The following is a 13908-nucleotide window of genomic DNA, read 5'->3' as shown; positions in this document are numbered from 1 at the left end:
TTCCTGCTCCTAAAAAAGGCTGGCACATGCAGTTTTAAAGTGTTATACTGAAATATTTCTAGGAGGCACTCTGGCTTGCCACAACAATGACTGAACCATATTTTGTTTTTGCTTCAACCAGAAGATAAATAAGTCACTTACATCACTGTATAGTTTTCAAAAAATATAAAATTGCATTCTGTTATGGGGAGCTGGAGATCTCAGAGCTCAGCACCACAACAGGCCAAGGAAACTGAGGGATAGTTATTTTGCCTGTTCCTCTAACTGGCTTGTAGCAGCGTCTGAACTGCCTGTGGTTGGCTGTGAGCAATCCCTGCCCATCACGTTGCTGGGCCTTTGATATTCTAAAACTCTACATGGGAAACTTGTTATTTCTCTTTATGTAGTTTGTCTACAAAGATGTATTTTTCTAAAATACAACCATAAAAAAGACCTCAGACAGTCTGGTGCTTTCCTGTTGTCAACTGTCTTAGGCTGCCAGACAGTGTAGAAACTCTCTTTGCATGTAAATCTCAGTGGGAACTGTGGTGATGGTTCCTGGCTGTTCAAGAAGGCTCCCTTGCTGCTTCTGCCAAATCTCTTTTTGACTCAAAACTGTATGCAGGGGTGCGCATCCCCAAGGGTCCTTCTTGCCATCCTCCCTGTCATATTGTCCCTCAGCGTGAGGCAAGCCCTCCATCTCTGATTCCCAGGAGCACAGGATCTGCCCATCTTGGACGTGCCATGTGGCCCTGACCATGGGAGAGGTGGGGAAGTGGATCCAGTGCATGAGGAAAGGTATATTTCTTCAAGCTACATGATGGGAGAGAGGCTAGAGGACTTTGGGGCTAGAGGTTTTTTTGTGGACTGTTTCTGACAGAGTGTTCCCCTCCTGGGAACCTCTCCAGACAGGGGAACCGGCTGCACGACACTGTCCTCGAGCTGCCAAATCGTGTTCTCAGCATCGGGGAATCAGGTCTACCCCAGCTCTGTGCCTTTCAGGCTAGGAAATCCAAGTAAGGTGATCTCCTGGGAGCCTCCTGCGTCAGATTTATAAAAGGTGCCACAGTAATGTCTCAGTATGTTACATAAATTAACATCTGCCGTCGCTGGCAGCTAGGGCAGACCAGTCATGAAATAGCATGGTGTTAGGAGAGAGAGGAAGTTGGCTGCTGATGTGCTCTGCTACTTGGAAGCCCTAAGAAGTGGCATAAATCCCTTCCTTCTCTCCTCAGAAGCTGGATAAAACTCGCTTAGTTTTTAAAGAAGTCTCTCTAGAGCTCTATGTTTTGATTGCTGCCCATTGCTTTAGGGTAGTTGCTTGGGAGTCCTTGTTTCAACAGTGCTTTAAGTGAATTGCCGTATGTCAGTGTTTTAGCTCTGGATCCAGCACTGCTCTGGTCTTGGCAGCAAAAATACGCTGGTTCCAGTATTCTTCTCTGTCCTCACTGGTCTGTGCTTTCTTGGGAGACTATTTGGGGATACTATGGATAATAAACAAAAGAAACAGACCTCACACACCATATTGGTCACTTGGGATATTTTGTTTTATGAGCTGATGAGTGTAACCAGATGACTGGAGTGAAAACAGCTGTTTGCCAGGGCTGCGGTTAAGTCGCTTCTGGCATGTTATTAGGAATATTGTATTTTATGGGTCTGGAGATCACAACCCTGGAAACTACCAGTTGAGCAGGAGGAATACAGAGCTCGAGAAGCCATTTTTAATATATAGTAGCGGCTTGTTTCTCTGACTATGCTGCCAGAAGACCACTGTAATGATGCCATAGGTCATGTGGCTGAACATAATATGACAGATCAATTAATGCTTTGCATCAAATGGGAAAGGTGGCTACTAGAAAAGCTTCTTATATAGAGGTCTTTTTGTATAGACTCCAGATCTCGAACAGCGTTTTCCACCCATGTGTTTTGCACCATCATTTGGAAATTCATGTAAAGGGACATGGTTAGGAGAATCCTAAAATAAAGTGGGGAGAGCAGCCATTTGGAGAATTATGCACAAGTTAATCTTTCCATCCTTGCCTTAATCAGCTATGTTTGTGAAATTGAGCTGTTTGTGTATGTATTTTTACTGCTGGGATAGAATAATAAAAATTGGGGGGTTTGAAATGGACTGAAAGCGCCGGGTAAACATTTGTACTCTTCTGAGGCTTTGCAGCAGGTCTGTGTTATTTTCTTTCCTCATAGCTTTAAACCTAGTCACCATGCTTACAGCCACAGATTGAAATTGGAAGTGGTGAAAGCACAGCATGAAATTATAAATATTTAGGTCTGAGAAGAACACACAGAAGAAGGTGCATTTGTTAAAGGCATTTGAAGAACTTCAGATATGTCCACGTGTAATCTTCTGAAACTTACCACAAGGGCCTCGGCCATCAGCAGGCTCTTATCAAAGGACGATAAATTCTACTCAAAACAAAGTTTCTCAGTATCAGATTCTCTGCTTTAATACCTGTTTTCTCTGAAGATTTTCCCCACGTGGGTGAGGAAAGCACTGTGCCAGTGACCAGGCTGCTGACAGGGCAAGTGAAGTGACCTGCCCTATAGCAAGCTGCAAAGCCATTAATGTCAGGGGTTCATCAGTAGCAGTTTGTCGGCATAAATGGATATGCCATGGAATGTCAGTTAACATGGAGGAGTGAAGGTGGATTAGAGGGTCCTCTACAGTGTATACTCTTACAGTCCCTGTCCCCTAAACTGTACAGCTCAAAGACAGTGACTGTGAAAAAGTCTTTAACAGGCAGAAGGGCTGTCCTGGTCCTCGAGGAGGAAAAGAATGTGGACAGGAAGAGATCAGCACCTTCTCTAGCTCATGCCAGTCAATGCTTTCCATCACTCATGGAAATGACCAGTGGCCAGCAATGCAGCTGTATGTATAGCTGGCGGGTAGCTCCTGCTATGTAGATGCATCAAGGCAGCATCAGGGCAGATAACTGGATATGCACAAGTTGCAGACATGGGGAAGAATCTCATAAGCATCTCTTGAAATGTTACGAACTTGTGGCCCAAGTGAAGCAGAGCTACATGAACTGCACGTTCATGTTTCTTTTCCTTAGATGCTGGTTACCAGAATATTCTTCCTTTGTTTTATTAGACCTTGAATCTTACATTTTGTAGTAGCTGTAGAGAAGTACCCCTAGCAAAGGCACAATATTGGAAAGCTGTTAATGTATGACTCCTCTGCTTTCACCAAAGCAATTCTTTAATGGCTCCGAAACCCACCAAGGCCAGACTGTGAATGCTCCCCAGATAACTTCTTCATCTGTGGCAGAGTAAGCCTATATGAGGGACAGCACTACTGACCTATAAATGTTCTCAAAGTTTGTAATTCTGTCTTTACTTGCTTTGAGTACCAAACTCGCTGCAGAAAGAAGAGACCATGTCCAACAGCATGTCTTTAAAATAGGCTACGTTAGAGAAACATACCTTTTCCAGAAAAGGCCAAAAATCCTGTCACAAAAGTACTTGCATTATCAGACATGCTGTGTTGCAAATTTCACATTATTTGTCAGTTTTCTCTGTAAAATATAGATTCCAGAGTCCTGTGTTTACAAACAGGTCTCAGATCAACATTTTAAATAAGTTGTCTATCCTTTTGGTTTAATGACAAAGCTTGATGCTCAGGGGACTTATTTCTAAGCAGATTTAAAAGCACATGGGACTGGAAGGGAGAGTGACCTCAAGTTACAACTTGGAGGTTCAGACTGCAGTTAGGAAAACTTCTTCACTCAGAAGGTGTTGCAGTCCTTGGACAAGTCAGTGCAGAGATTGTGAAACCTACATCATTAAAGACTGCCCTGAGTTTCAGGGTCTGATGCTTCTGGAGACTTGAGTTTGACAATACTTTAAATGCAAACACACTTCAATCTTTCTCAATCTGTTTTTTCTCTAGAACAATTATAAACAAAACACAGATAACTTCTTTAGTCAAACGTGTTGCTTGTCTTCTTAAACTGATAGGCCTTTGTGCTGTTTTATTTTGTGTTCTTGACACATCAACAGGAGCAGAGGGTCACTGGTCTGCAGCCAGTGATGCCACCAGGAGCAGTGCCAGCAATTGCCTATAGCTCTTCGGGCTTCTTCTTGTTCTGAGGATTAAGCCTTTAGCCTTCCTTCCTTACATTTGTAGCTTAGCTGAAGATTCTAAGTTAAGAACGGCTCCTTCCACAACCAAGGTATATGAAAAAGGTAGAAGAAGGAAGCAGGCTTAGGAGCCCCAGCCAAGCACCGAAGTTTTGTGAGATGAAGCCAGACCAGCAGGTTTATGCAACTGACTCTTATGTGTGTTTCCATATGCTGTTTGTTAAGTGAAACATCAAACTTGCTTGACTATGTGCAGCTGTTGAGTCAATGCTTCGCTCACCAACTTGGAGCTGAAATCCGTCAGAAGAAGAGAGTCCTTGTACTAATTAATGTGATACATGCTTTAGTGGAACAGGTGGGCTTAGACTGTAAAACTCTACTCTGGTAAGTCACATATATGACAAAGCTGATTGTTCTTATATATATATGATCTTGGAGTGGCTGATAGTGTCGGAAGGTGATATGTCATCACAGCTGGGGAACAATCCTGTAATAAACTGGTGATAACCAACTGCTTATTGTGAAATTTTCCGAAGTCACCTTTGTTAATACAGTAGCACAGACCCAAGAAATATGTAGTTTTCTCTCAAGGTTTAAGGATTAGATATTTGAGCTGATCTGAGTTATCTTTGAGTTGAGCAAAACATTTGGTGGCAAATATTTCTCTACCAATATTCATTTGTTCTTTGGATTTGAGACATGTTCTGCGTTTTCCTGTAACACTTTGACTGTGATTTGCAGAAAAACTCCTGCATATTGCCAGAGGATTTAAAGAATTTCTATCTGATGACCGATGGCTTCCAGCTGACCTGGAGTGTGAAGACTGATGGTGAGTCCTTGTATTCTTCTCCATTGACACCCTCGTTCTATTGCAGCCAGTCTTTCCTTTGGATAATCTCTTTAATTTCAAACTTACTTTCTGGAATCAGTACACATCTGTCAGCATCCCAGATTAATCTGAGCAAAAGCACATGCAACAAGTCATTCTGTGTGAAAAATTAGCACCATTCCTTAACTCACAAAAGAATCAACTAGTTTGTTTTTCTGCTAGGCGTCTTGATCTGTGACTACAGAAAACTGACCTCTGAATTTGTAAGCGAATGCAGTTTTGCATGGGATCATAGACTAATCTGGAGATGTCCTGGTGAGAAAAAAAAATATGACTGCACATCAGAGGTGCCTTCCTGACGCAACAGGGCAAAGCCTGTAGCTTGCATGTGCTGGACTTCCACAGGAGAGATGTGTACACTGAGTGCTGGTTGGAAACCAAACAAGTCTTCATGACGTAAATACTATTTTGTAATACACTGGCCATCTGCTGACACTCAGACTTAGGTATGTAGTTTAAGTCTTGTGCCTAGACTCCCTCTTTAGTTCATGGAGAGAGAAGCAGCTCTAGCACATTATCCTGTCATAAAGCAGTAGGAAGCCTCCCTTTGATAATCCTCTTTCGCATGAAAAGTATACATACATGCCAGAGCCTGATTCTGCTTTCCACCAGCTAAATTCCGTTCACTGGAGTTATTTCTGAAGTCAGTGGTGGAAGTGAGAACAGGACCGAGCTTTATTGTCCATCCCTGTTTGGCAAGAATTAGGCAGTTCATTCACTCTGCACTGGAGCCCTGCAACTGTTAATCCTGGTCCTAATTGCCTTCAAGTGAGGTTGTCAAATTGGGCAGTGGGCACTGCTGGCTTCTGGTGTCAAATACAGGGTTTTTCTCAGGAAGTGGAATTTCAGGGGCAGTTTATATCATGGCTCTAGCACCTTCACTGAGTCTTGTCATGTTTCAGGTGGGATTTAGTGTGGAGAGTCTTATTTCCAGGGCACACAAGTATACAGCGACCAAGGCAGCTTACACAGCTGTCTTGTTTAAGCAAGCATCCAGTAGTGCCTTCCGACACCCTTCACACTGGCACGTGACTGAACAGGGTGGTGGTTGACTTGATGCCTAGAAACAGTACTAGATATACTAGATGCCTGGAAACGTCTACCCTCAGAAGGGGAGACAAGCGACAAGTCCTCAAACATTCATTCAGGAACTCTTGCATGTTGACACACTGATAAAATCCATCCATTGTTGGACTGGGAAGGAAGAGGATGCACCCTGAGCAGATAAGTGGGATGGAAGAGGACAAGTGCCCCAATAAGCGGTGAATGAGTGGGGTAGTTTCTAGCAGGAAGGATGGCAGCAGGGGGCAGAGTTTTGAGGAGGTGGCTCTAGCTAGCCAGGATTTTTGATAGCCAGTTTCACAGCACTGAGCTAACAGCTGCAGCACAGGCTTAGCCAGCAGTGTAATTCTTCTAGCTGTGATGGTGTCGAATCACCTGTAAGTTGTGATTCTGTTTTTGAAAAAAACTAGTATTTGCTCCTTTGGAGACTGAGTTGATTAAGTGTCCAGGCCTGCTGGGTATACCCTTCTCTTCTCCCCTGCTGTGTTTTAAAAGAGGTTGAGTTGATGTGTGAAGAAAAAGAAATACCTCCTGTGCTTTCCTGATACTGGATGAGATTAATGATCAGTCTTATTGCAGATGCACCAATGCCTCTGGGCTCCATGGTGATTAATAGTGTCTCGAAGCTGTGTCGGCTTGGGGGTTCATCTATGTACACCCTGCCTAATGCACCAACTCTTGCTGACCTGGAAGATGACACAGATGAGGAAGGTAAGTCCTATTAACAGTCTAGAAAATGTGCTCTGTCTCATTCCTGTTGCCCTGTTAGGGTAATGTTAGGATATAGCAACAGGCGAGGTTACTCCAAGAAGTGGGGCTTTCTTTGTCTCCTAAGCAGGATCTACTGTATGTTCTATTAGTCCCCTGCAGCCTTGACAGGTAGGTTGGTATGCTGTCAATCTCATAGGAATTGTTAATGCTGCCAGCAGCTAGTATTATTTGCATCCTCTTTTAACATCCTGAAGACACTCCTGTTCTGCTTTTTCCCAATTTAAATACTGAGGCTTCCTCCAGTGATTCAGCTCTGTGTGCTGATGGTGTTACATGAACAAAAGAAAACAGTTTGTGTCTTGGTAGAGAAAACGCAGCTGAATTTGCTCTTTAGAATTGGAAACGTAACTCCGGTAAATACATGTAAGTGTGAAGTGGTGCTGGAAAATGTGTGTTTTCAGACTGCCTAAAAATATTGGGCATCCTGCATTTTGGAGAGAAAAAGAAAAAAAAAAACCACTCCTTTTCTCAGGGCTCTTAGAGTCTAACAAGACTCCAAGAACTAAGACGACAAGAGCAGAGCCAGGTGTCATGCTGACTACTTAAAGAATCGCTCTTTGATTTCAGGCTTATCTCTGAATCTCTATAGCTTTTATAGCTTCTAAATGTGGCTGGAAGTTTCTTTTTGCACCTTCCAGCTGATCTTCTAGTCATTGTAATTAAATGGACCAAATTCTCCTTCCATTTAGCCACTCAAACCTCCACGGATGCACTTTTAAGATACACTGAGAAAAAGTTACATCCTCACAAGGGCTCTCATCCAGACTTTTCTGGAAAATTCTTCTGAAGAGTACAGCTCTTATGTCCTTCTTCTTCCCTCCCTTGCGGCTTTAAAATTCAAAATCATATTCTGCAAGAACCTGCAGCTGCATGATGGCCAAACAGTCCTGTAGAAATGCTCTGTGGTGGTTGTGGGTCACAAGTTGAATATGAGTCAGACCATGTGGCTATTCAGAAGGACACTGATGTAACACTGGAATGTATGAAGACATGTTTATGTCTCCACGTTCATCAAAGTCTTCCGCCAAGAGAAAAAGAATAACCTGTTTTCCCTGTCCTTAGAAAAACAGAAAATAAGGCAAAAAAGGGATGGTGGATAGAACAGAAGTAATGGGCTCCAGTTGCAGCATGAAAATTCAGGATCCACATCAGGAAAACTTCTAAGTGATAATGATGGATTTGGATTGACAGCCTGGAGATTGTGGCATCTCCAACACTGAAGAACTTTAAGAAACGAGTGGACAAATACCTCTTAGGAGTGACATCTGTAAAGCTGATCTTTCTTTATGCCAGGGAAAGACTAGAGGAGGGAAGCCTGATGTCTTTTTTCAGCCATCTGATTTTGTCTCTGTAGTTTGTTTTCCTAATGGACATTAAAGTTTTTCTCACTTTTTTTAAAACAAAAAAAAAAAACACAGGGAATGTAACCCTCTCCAAGCAGTATAAATACAATAGTTTGATTTAGTTCTTCCTTGTCTCATTTTTTAGTGAGTATTGAATGGGTTGACTCTTTGCAGCTGAGTCACAGTCAGTTTTCCACATGTTTCCTGAGTACATTTTTCTGTTTTCAGGTAATGGAGACAAACCAGAGAAGCCACACTTTGATTCTCGTAGTCTTATCTTTGAATTAGACCCGTGCAATGGCAATGGGAAAGTTTGTCTTGTATATAAGCATGCTAAACCAGGTAAGACTGAAAAGAGTGAAATCAGCCATCTCTTGTGGATTGTACCTGGAGGCCACACATGTAGAAACATCATACTTTTTGGATCATCTTTGCAGTTCGTAGATGAACATCTACAGGGATGTCCTGTCTGCACTGAAGTTAAGGGCTGAACGTTACTGGGCCTTAACTAGAACTAACAATTTCCCTCCTTTTAGTGTTGGAGTCTGAGTTATAACTTATGATTACTGCATGCATAGAAACGGGAAAGCATTCACATATGACCTACAGACAATCGTGTTGAAATAATACAGAGAGCTAGAGCTCAGCCTTTAACACATCTGATTACTTGCATGTCTCAGAACAATTCTCTTGTATGTTGATGAGAAAGGCTGTAGCTCTTCTTAGAAGCAACGGGTAGATGGTAAAAAAGATCCTTGTTTAATTGAGACAGACTTGGACTGGTTCTTCTACCTCATGCATGGATACAGAGCCTCCACATGCTAAGTAGCTAAAAATTTGGCAGGAAATGTTGAACAGGAGAGAGGAAGATGTGAGCTGAGCTGTTTCTCCTGACAGACAGAAAACTGTTATCAGTCAGTGATTAGTGAAACACTGGAGTCACTTGTGGAGTATTTGCCATCTGATACAGTGCACAAGTCACTAGGTGTATGTGTATATGTGCGTGTTGAATGTGAGGCTGAGCAATCATGATACACCTGTTCATAAGAAAACTCTCTGGTTGTTATCGAGTGTCCTTTGCTGGGTGTGACTACAGCTCCCAAGGCAGAAACTGCTTTCTTATCCTCTTGCCATCCAGTGCTAGTGATTCCAGCACATAACCTGGCAAAGGCAAGAAGTGTTCTTTACAGGTGTTGATGTAGGCACAGGGGGCAGTGTGTTTAATTGACAATGTTCAACATCTCAATTTCCCAAGTAAAATCACTTCTTTTTATGTTACAAGGGATGTCGTCACCAGAGAAATATTTGTTTGTTGTGGAAAGATTTTGCAAAACGTGTTTTTGTTGGCAGCACACACTCCCGTGACTTCCAGACTCTGGACCCTATTCAGTAATCCAGATGTCTGACAATTCAGATAGTTGCTTTTTACTTTGTGGGGGAGATAAATGTTTGTCATAACTGTACTTTGAACTTACACTGCGACATTGCTGATGTCCAGGTGTGTTCCATGTAGCACATGAGTCCCAGGTTGGAAGGAATTGCATTGCATCCATTTTCTGGTGGGGAAAAGTGAATATAATGGCTATTGCATGAGTATTTTTAGTAAGGCTGGGAGCAGAACCAAGTCCTTTTCAGTCCCCATGTTCTGACCGTTAAACCACATTGCCTCTGGATACATCGCCTATGCTAGTCAGGGACGCTGCACTTTAGAAGCAGCAGCCTTTCTGGTAAGTGTGTTGTGCCTCCCACCTGATGATGGCCAGGTGTTGATCTTATCACTGCAAAGCAACAGTGTGATTTATGTTTGTTTTGTTCTAGTTGTCTCCCCAGACACAGAGATATGGTTCCTGGACAGAGCTCTGTATTGGCATTTCCTCACCAAAACCTTCACAGCTTACTACCGCCTGCTCATTACCCATCTGGGTCTCCCACAGTGGCAGTATGCCTTCACCAGCTACGGGGTCAGCCCCCAGGCCAAGGTAGGACAGCAGGAGCCAGCTCAGTTTCGTGTTACAGATTGGGAAAACGTCTCCCCACTTTTTGACAAGCAGTGGCCTCCCTACCGAGCCATGAAAGGGGCCATGAGTCTTTCCCCTATAACTGTTAATAGCGATTTGTTTGTTAGTGAATTCACTAACATTGTGGTAACTCTAATTTCCAAACCCACTGTGGGATCTACATTTGATCTCTAACAGCAGGTGGTGGAACCCCAGTTATTTCTTTGCTTTCTTGACTGAAGCAAACCTCCACTTCCATGACGGCTGGCCAGTGAGGAGATGCAAAGCCATTTGACCCCACAGCTATGTCTAGATCAGTTTTCTGGGCATAGCACTGGAGAAGAGTCTGCTGCTCTCTAAGTGGAGAGGAAAGTCCAGGTATGCATTAGACAGAAGCCCAGAGCTCGAGCCTTGCCAAGCCTTGTCTCCTCAGTCATGAAGCCTTGATGAAAATGATGCCCCAAAAGGGGCAATTTAAATGCCCCTAGAAGTAGTTACAGGAGAGCTCCAGGTACAGGCTTCATTCCAGCCCCTTACTATTATTAACGTTTCTAGTCTGCTCTGCCAGAACCTGCTATTCGAGGCTGCTGCCATTCCTCTGTGTCTGACTGGACTTTGAGCCCTAACCCTGCTTCCACCTTGTGAGAGGTCAGGGAATGGGTCTGGCAGTTCTACCAAACACAGCACATAAGCTTGTGCAATGTCTGTGCGTGTGGGGAAGGCCTGGCAGTTCTCAGTGAGTGTCCTGCACTTCACCCAGACGTGACAGAGCTCTTACCAGTGTGACATTCCTTGGTCCTGTGCCAGCCCTGTCCGTACATCAGAACTACTCACTAAAATCATTGCTGACATCCCATCTATCAGTGGCTGTAGATTTGGTTCTTTGTGTTGTCTTCCCTGTTACACTGTGCTCTGCTTTGTCAGTCAAGGCTGTGTATGTGGTGCTCTAGCATATGCCTATGCTCTGCCTTTCTGTAACTTCCTGCTGCAAAATTTTGTTATGTTCAGTATATTCAAAAACTTTTGTGAAATCATTCATATATTCCCTAATCATTTGCAGCCTCTAATCCTCCTAATATGTTAACCATTACAATTTTTAAAGGACTTCAAGAGTGGTATATTATAGCTGTTTTCCGTTAAGCAGTACATGAATAGATTACCTTCTACATTTTGGTATTGACCTTTTACCTTGTTCAACACTTTGCTGATGGTTCCAGTGGGATTATAATGCAATAATTCCTACAGTCTTAATTTCTGACTTTGTCAATGGAAAAATGGTAGGAAAAACACTAGGAGATGAGAACTGTGGGGCATAGCATTGTGGTGGCATCTGGGAACCAAAAAAAATTCATTGTAGTCACTTTTAGATGTAAAATCAGGCCAAAGAGAAAAAAAACACAGACTCCTTTCTGTAAAGAGTTAAAAAAACCCTGCATTATTGTGTGTGTGTGTGAAGAGAGGGACAGAGGCTGTATTTTGAGAAGTTAAATTAGTTTGGTTTCAATTTACAAGCACTTTCAAATGCCAATGTTTTAATCTTTTCTGCTTCTCTGGATAAATGTGGTTAAATTTCATCCCTTCCCTTCGCTCTTCCTCTGGTGGCTTAAACCAGGATTTTCTGCTGATAGGAGTTACACTGCAGCAAAGGTAGCGTTAGGTTTGTGTCTGGTTTTCCTCTTCCCTATGTGGAATGTGGAATAGTTCCAGGACTGTAGCTGTAGCTGTGCCTTGTGTATCCTTGTGACAAGGCACTCTGCACTGACTTGTAAACCTCAGACTGGTAAGTGGTGTATGATTAAAGTCAGGTCTCGGGGTAAGGGGGAACAGGGTGGAAATGTCTAATTGCAGTTTGCTTTTAACGTCTTCCTTTCCCACCATCCTGCCTTTCAGCAATGGTTTAACATGTATAAACCCATAATCATCAACACAGCTCTCCTCTCTGAAGAAGCTGACTCCTTTGTGAACAAGTTGGACCCAAATAAGGTATTTAAAAGCAAGAACAAAACTCCAGTGATCAAAAAGAAAGCACCTTCCCAGCCAGCTGGCTCCCAAAAGAGTCACACGAGCATGACCTCCTCCAAGACGTCCTCACTAGCTGGAAGTTCTTCAAGGAAGTGAGACTCCCAGATATGACCCTGGACAGTATTTGCCATAAGCTTTGATGCTCCCTGATGCAGAGTCCCCATGGTTCAGACCAAGTCCCTTGTGCATGAATAGATGTGCCCATGGAAAACACATTGCAGTATTTGCATGAAATATAACCACAATGTACTTCGACGTAAGAGGGATGTAGTTCCTGGAGACTCTGAAAAAAAAAAAAACTTGAGACATTGGTTTTCTCCCCTTCTGCTACTTCCAGCAAGTACTTTTCAGAGGGCATGAAGAAGCCCTTGATGTCACTGCTCTGTAGGGAAGCTTTTGTTCCTGTGCAACTACACCAGTGAAATGAAAGCAAACATAACTCACCGTGACTTTAATAGACCCATGCTGAAATACAGTGAATGAAGATATTTCTGCCATCTCCTTTGAAAGAAACCTGTCCTGACCTTGCATGCTGTGGGAAAGGGCTGGCACTCACTGAACGAAATAATACCTTCTGCTTCACACAGAATCAAACTCTGCACTTCCCTGTGCTCCTTCCAACTTCTGCTCTGAAGTTCATGGTACAAAGGGACCTCGGGCTTCCATGTCTCTGCATCTGCCTAGTCGCCTGCTCTACAACCCAGACCACTTTTTGGCCTTTTAGCCGTATCCTTTTGTATAGTGACTTCCGTGTGATGTCCTTCTCAGTAAGCCTAGAGGCAGCCAGAAGACGAAAGATGCTTCAGTGCCTCTGCTTTTTCCCCTAGTGGGAACAGGGCAGTTCAGGGTGGTAAGAGTCCCATAAATCAGGAGGACCTGTTGGTTTGTCACACATTCATTTGCAACGCTGACCATTCAGACAGCTTTTGTCACTTCTCAATTGGGCAGGATCTGACCAGAGGCCACTGAGACCCTACAGCCTTAGAAGCCCTTGATGCTGTTTTCTGTACTGTATATATTTTCAGGTTAGAACTGCACTTTAACCCATTCACTGCTGGTTTTCAGTTACATCCAATTGTTTCCATTACTTATCTGTGTCATTCTGTCATCTTAGTTGTGCTGGAAACACATGGTAGCAACCAACGTGTTTTGTGCCTAAGCAGGAAAATCAAAGTCACCATTGATAAAACAAGCATTGATTATTCGAACAGCATCATTTACGAAACAGTCACATAATTACATAAGACAAACCTACCTCACAGGGATGTTGTGAGGCTCTCACGAGTATTTATATGGCCTTCAGAAAGACAAAACCACCCTGTAAGTGCTTAATAGTATTTTAATAAAGATGTTAATATTTTCTTCCAGAGAGATCTGGTATTTGAAGATGCTTTGGAGAGCATATGCACAAGTATGTATGGTAAGAGAAGGGTGCAGGCTGGATTGTTTGAGAGGGTTTTTTTAACGCAGTGGGGAGTCTCTCACTGAAAAGGGATGGTTTACAGTGTCTTTTAGCGAGTCCCATCTGGAGCAACTCTGAAGTTCCCAGTTTAGTTCACATGGAACAATATTCAGCTGTGTGACAGCTGTTCCTCTTCTGTCCTACACTCACTGTTCGCAATCTCTGCAGCCACCAGCCTCAGCTCTGGCATGCTTTGCTGGCTTCCAGCACTGCCCAGGGCCCACCCCCAGCTGCATTTCCTGGCAACTGCCCTCTGCTGCCCCCAAAAGAGAAAATCCTCTA

At 43.2% G+C, this 13908-nt stretch overlaps 1 protein-coding gene across 1 annotated transcript in view; it reads left to right on the top strand.

Annotated features, from left to right (window-relative positions):
* TPGS2 (tubulin polyglutamylase complex subunit 2) overlaps positions 1-12369 on the top strand; it is a gene marked incomplete at its 5' end in the record, with an annotated part of 15488 nt that extends 3119 nt beyond the window's left edge. Inside the window, 5 exons of the mRNA XM_010142271.1 lie at positions 4822-4909; positions 6611-6742; positions 8374-8487; positions 9964-10124; positions 12033-12369. Coding sequence (XP_010140573.1) covers positions 4822-4909; positions 6611-6742; positions 8374-8487; positions 9964-10124; positions 12033-12260 — 723 coding nt within the window. The remainder of the gene's footprint in view (positions 1-4821; positions 4910-6610; positions 6743-8373; positions 8488-9963; positions 10125-12032) is intronic.
* Positions 12370-13908: the final 1539 nt, after the last annotated feature.

This window comes from Buceros rhinoceros, unplaced genomic scaffold, assembly GCF_000710305.1.
Source record: "Buceros rhinoceros silvestris isolate BGI_N320 unplaced genomic scaffold, ASM71030v1 scaffold17670, whole genome shotgun sequence".
In the NCBI taxonomy this organism is placed as follows: domain Eukaryota; kingdom Metazoa; phylum Chordata; class Aves; order Bucerotiformes; family Bucerotidae; genus Buceros; species Buceros rhinoceros.
This window is presented reverse-complemented; position numbering and strand designations above follow the sequence as displayed.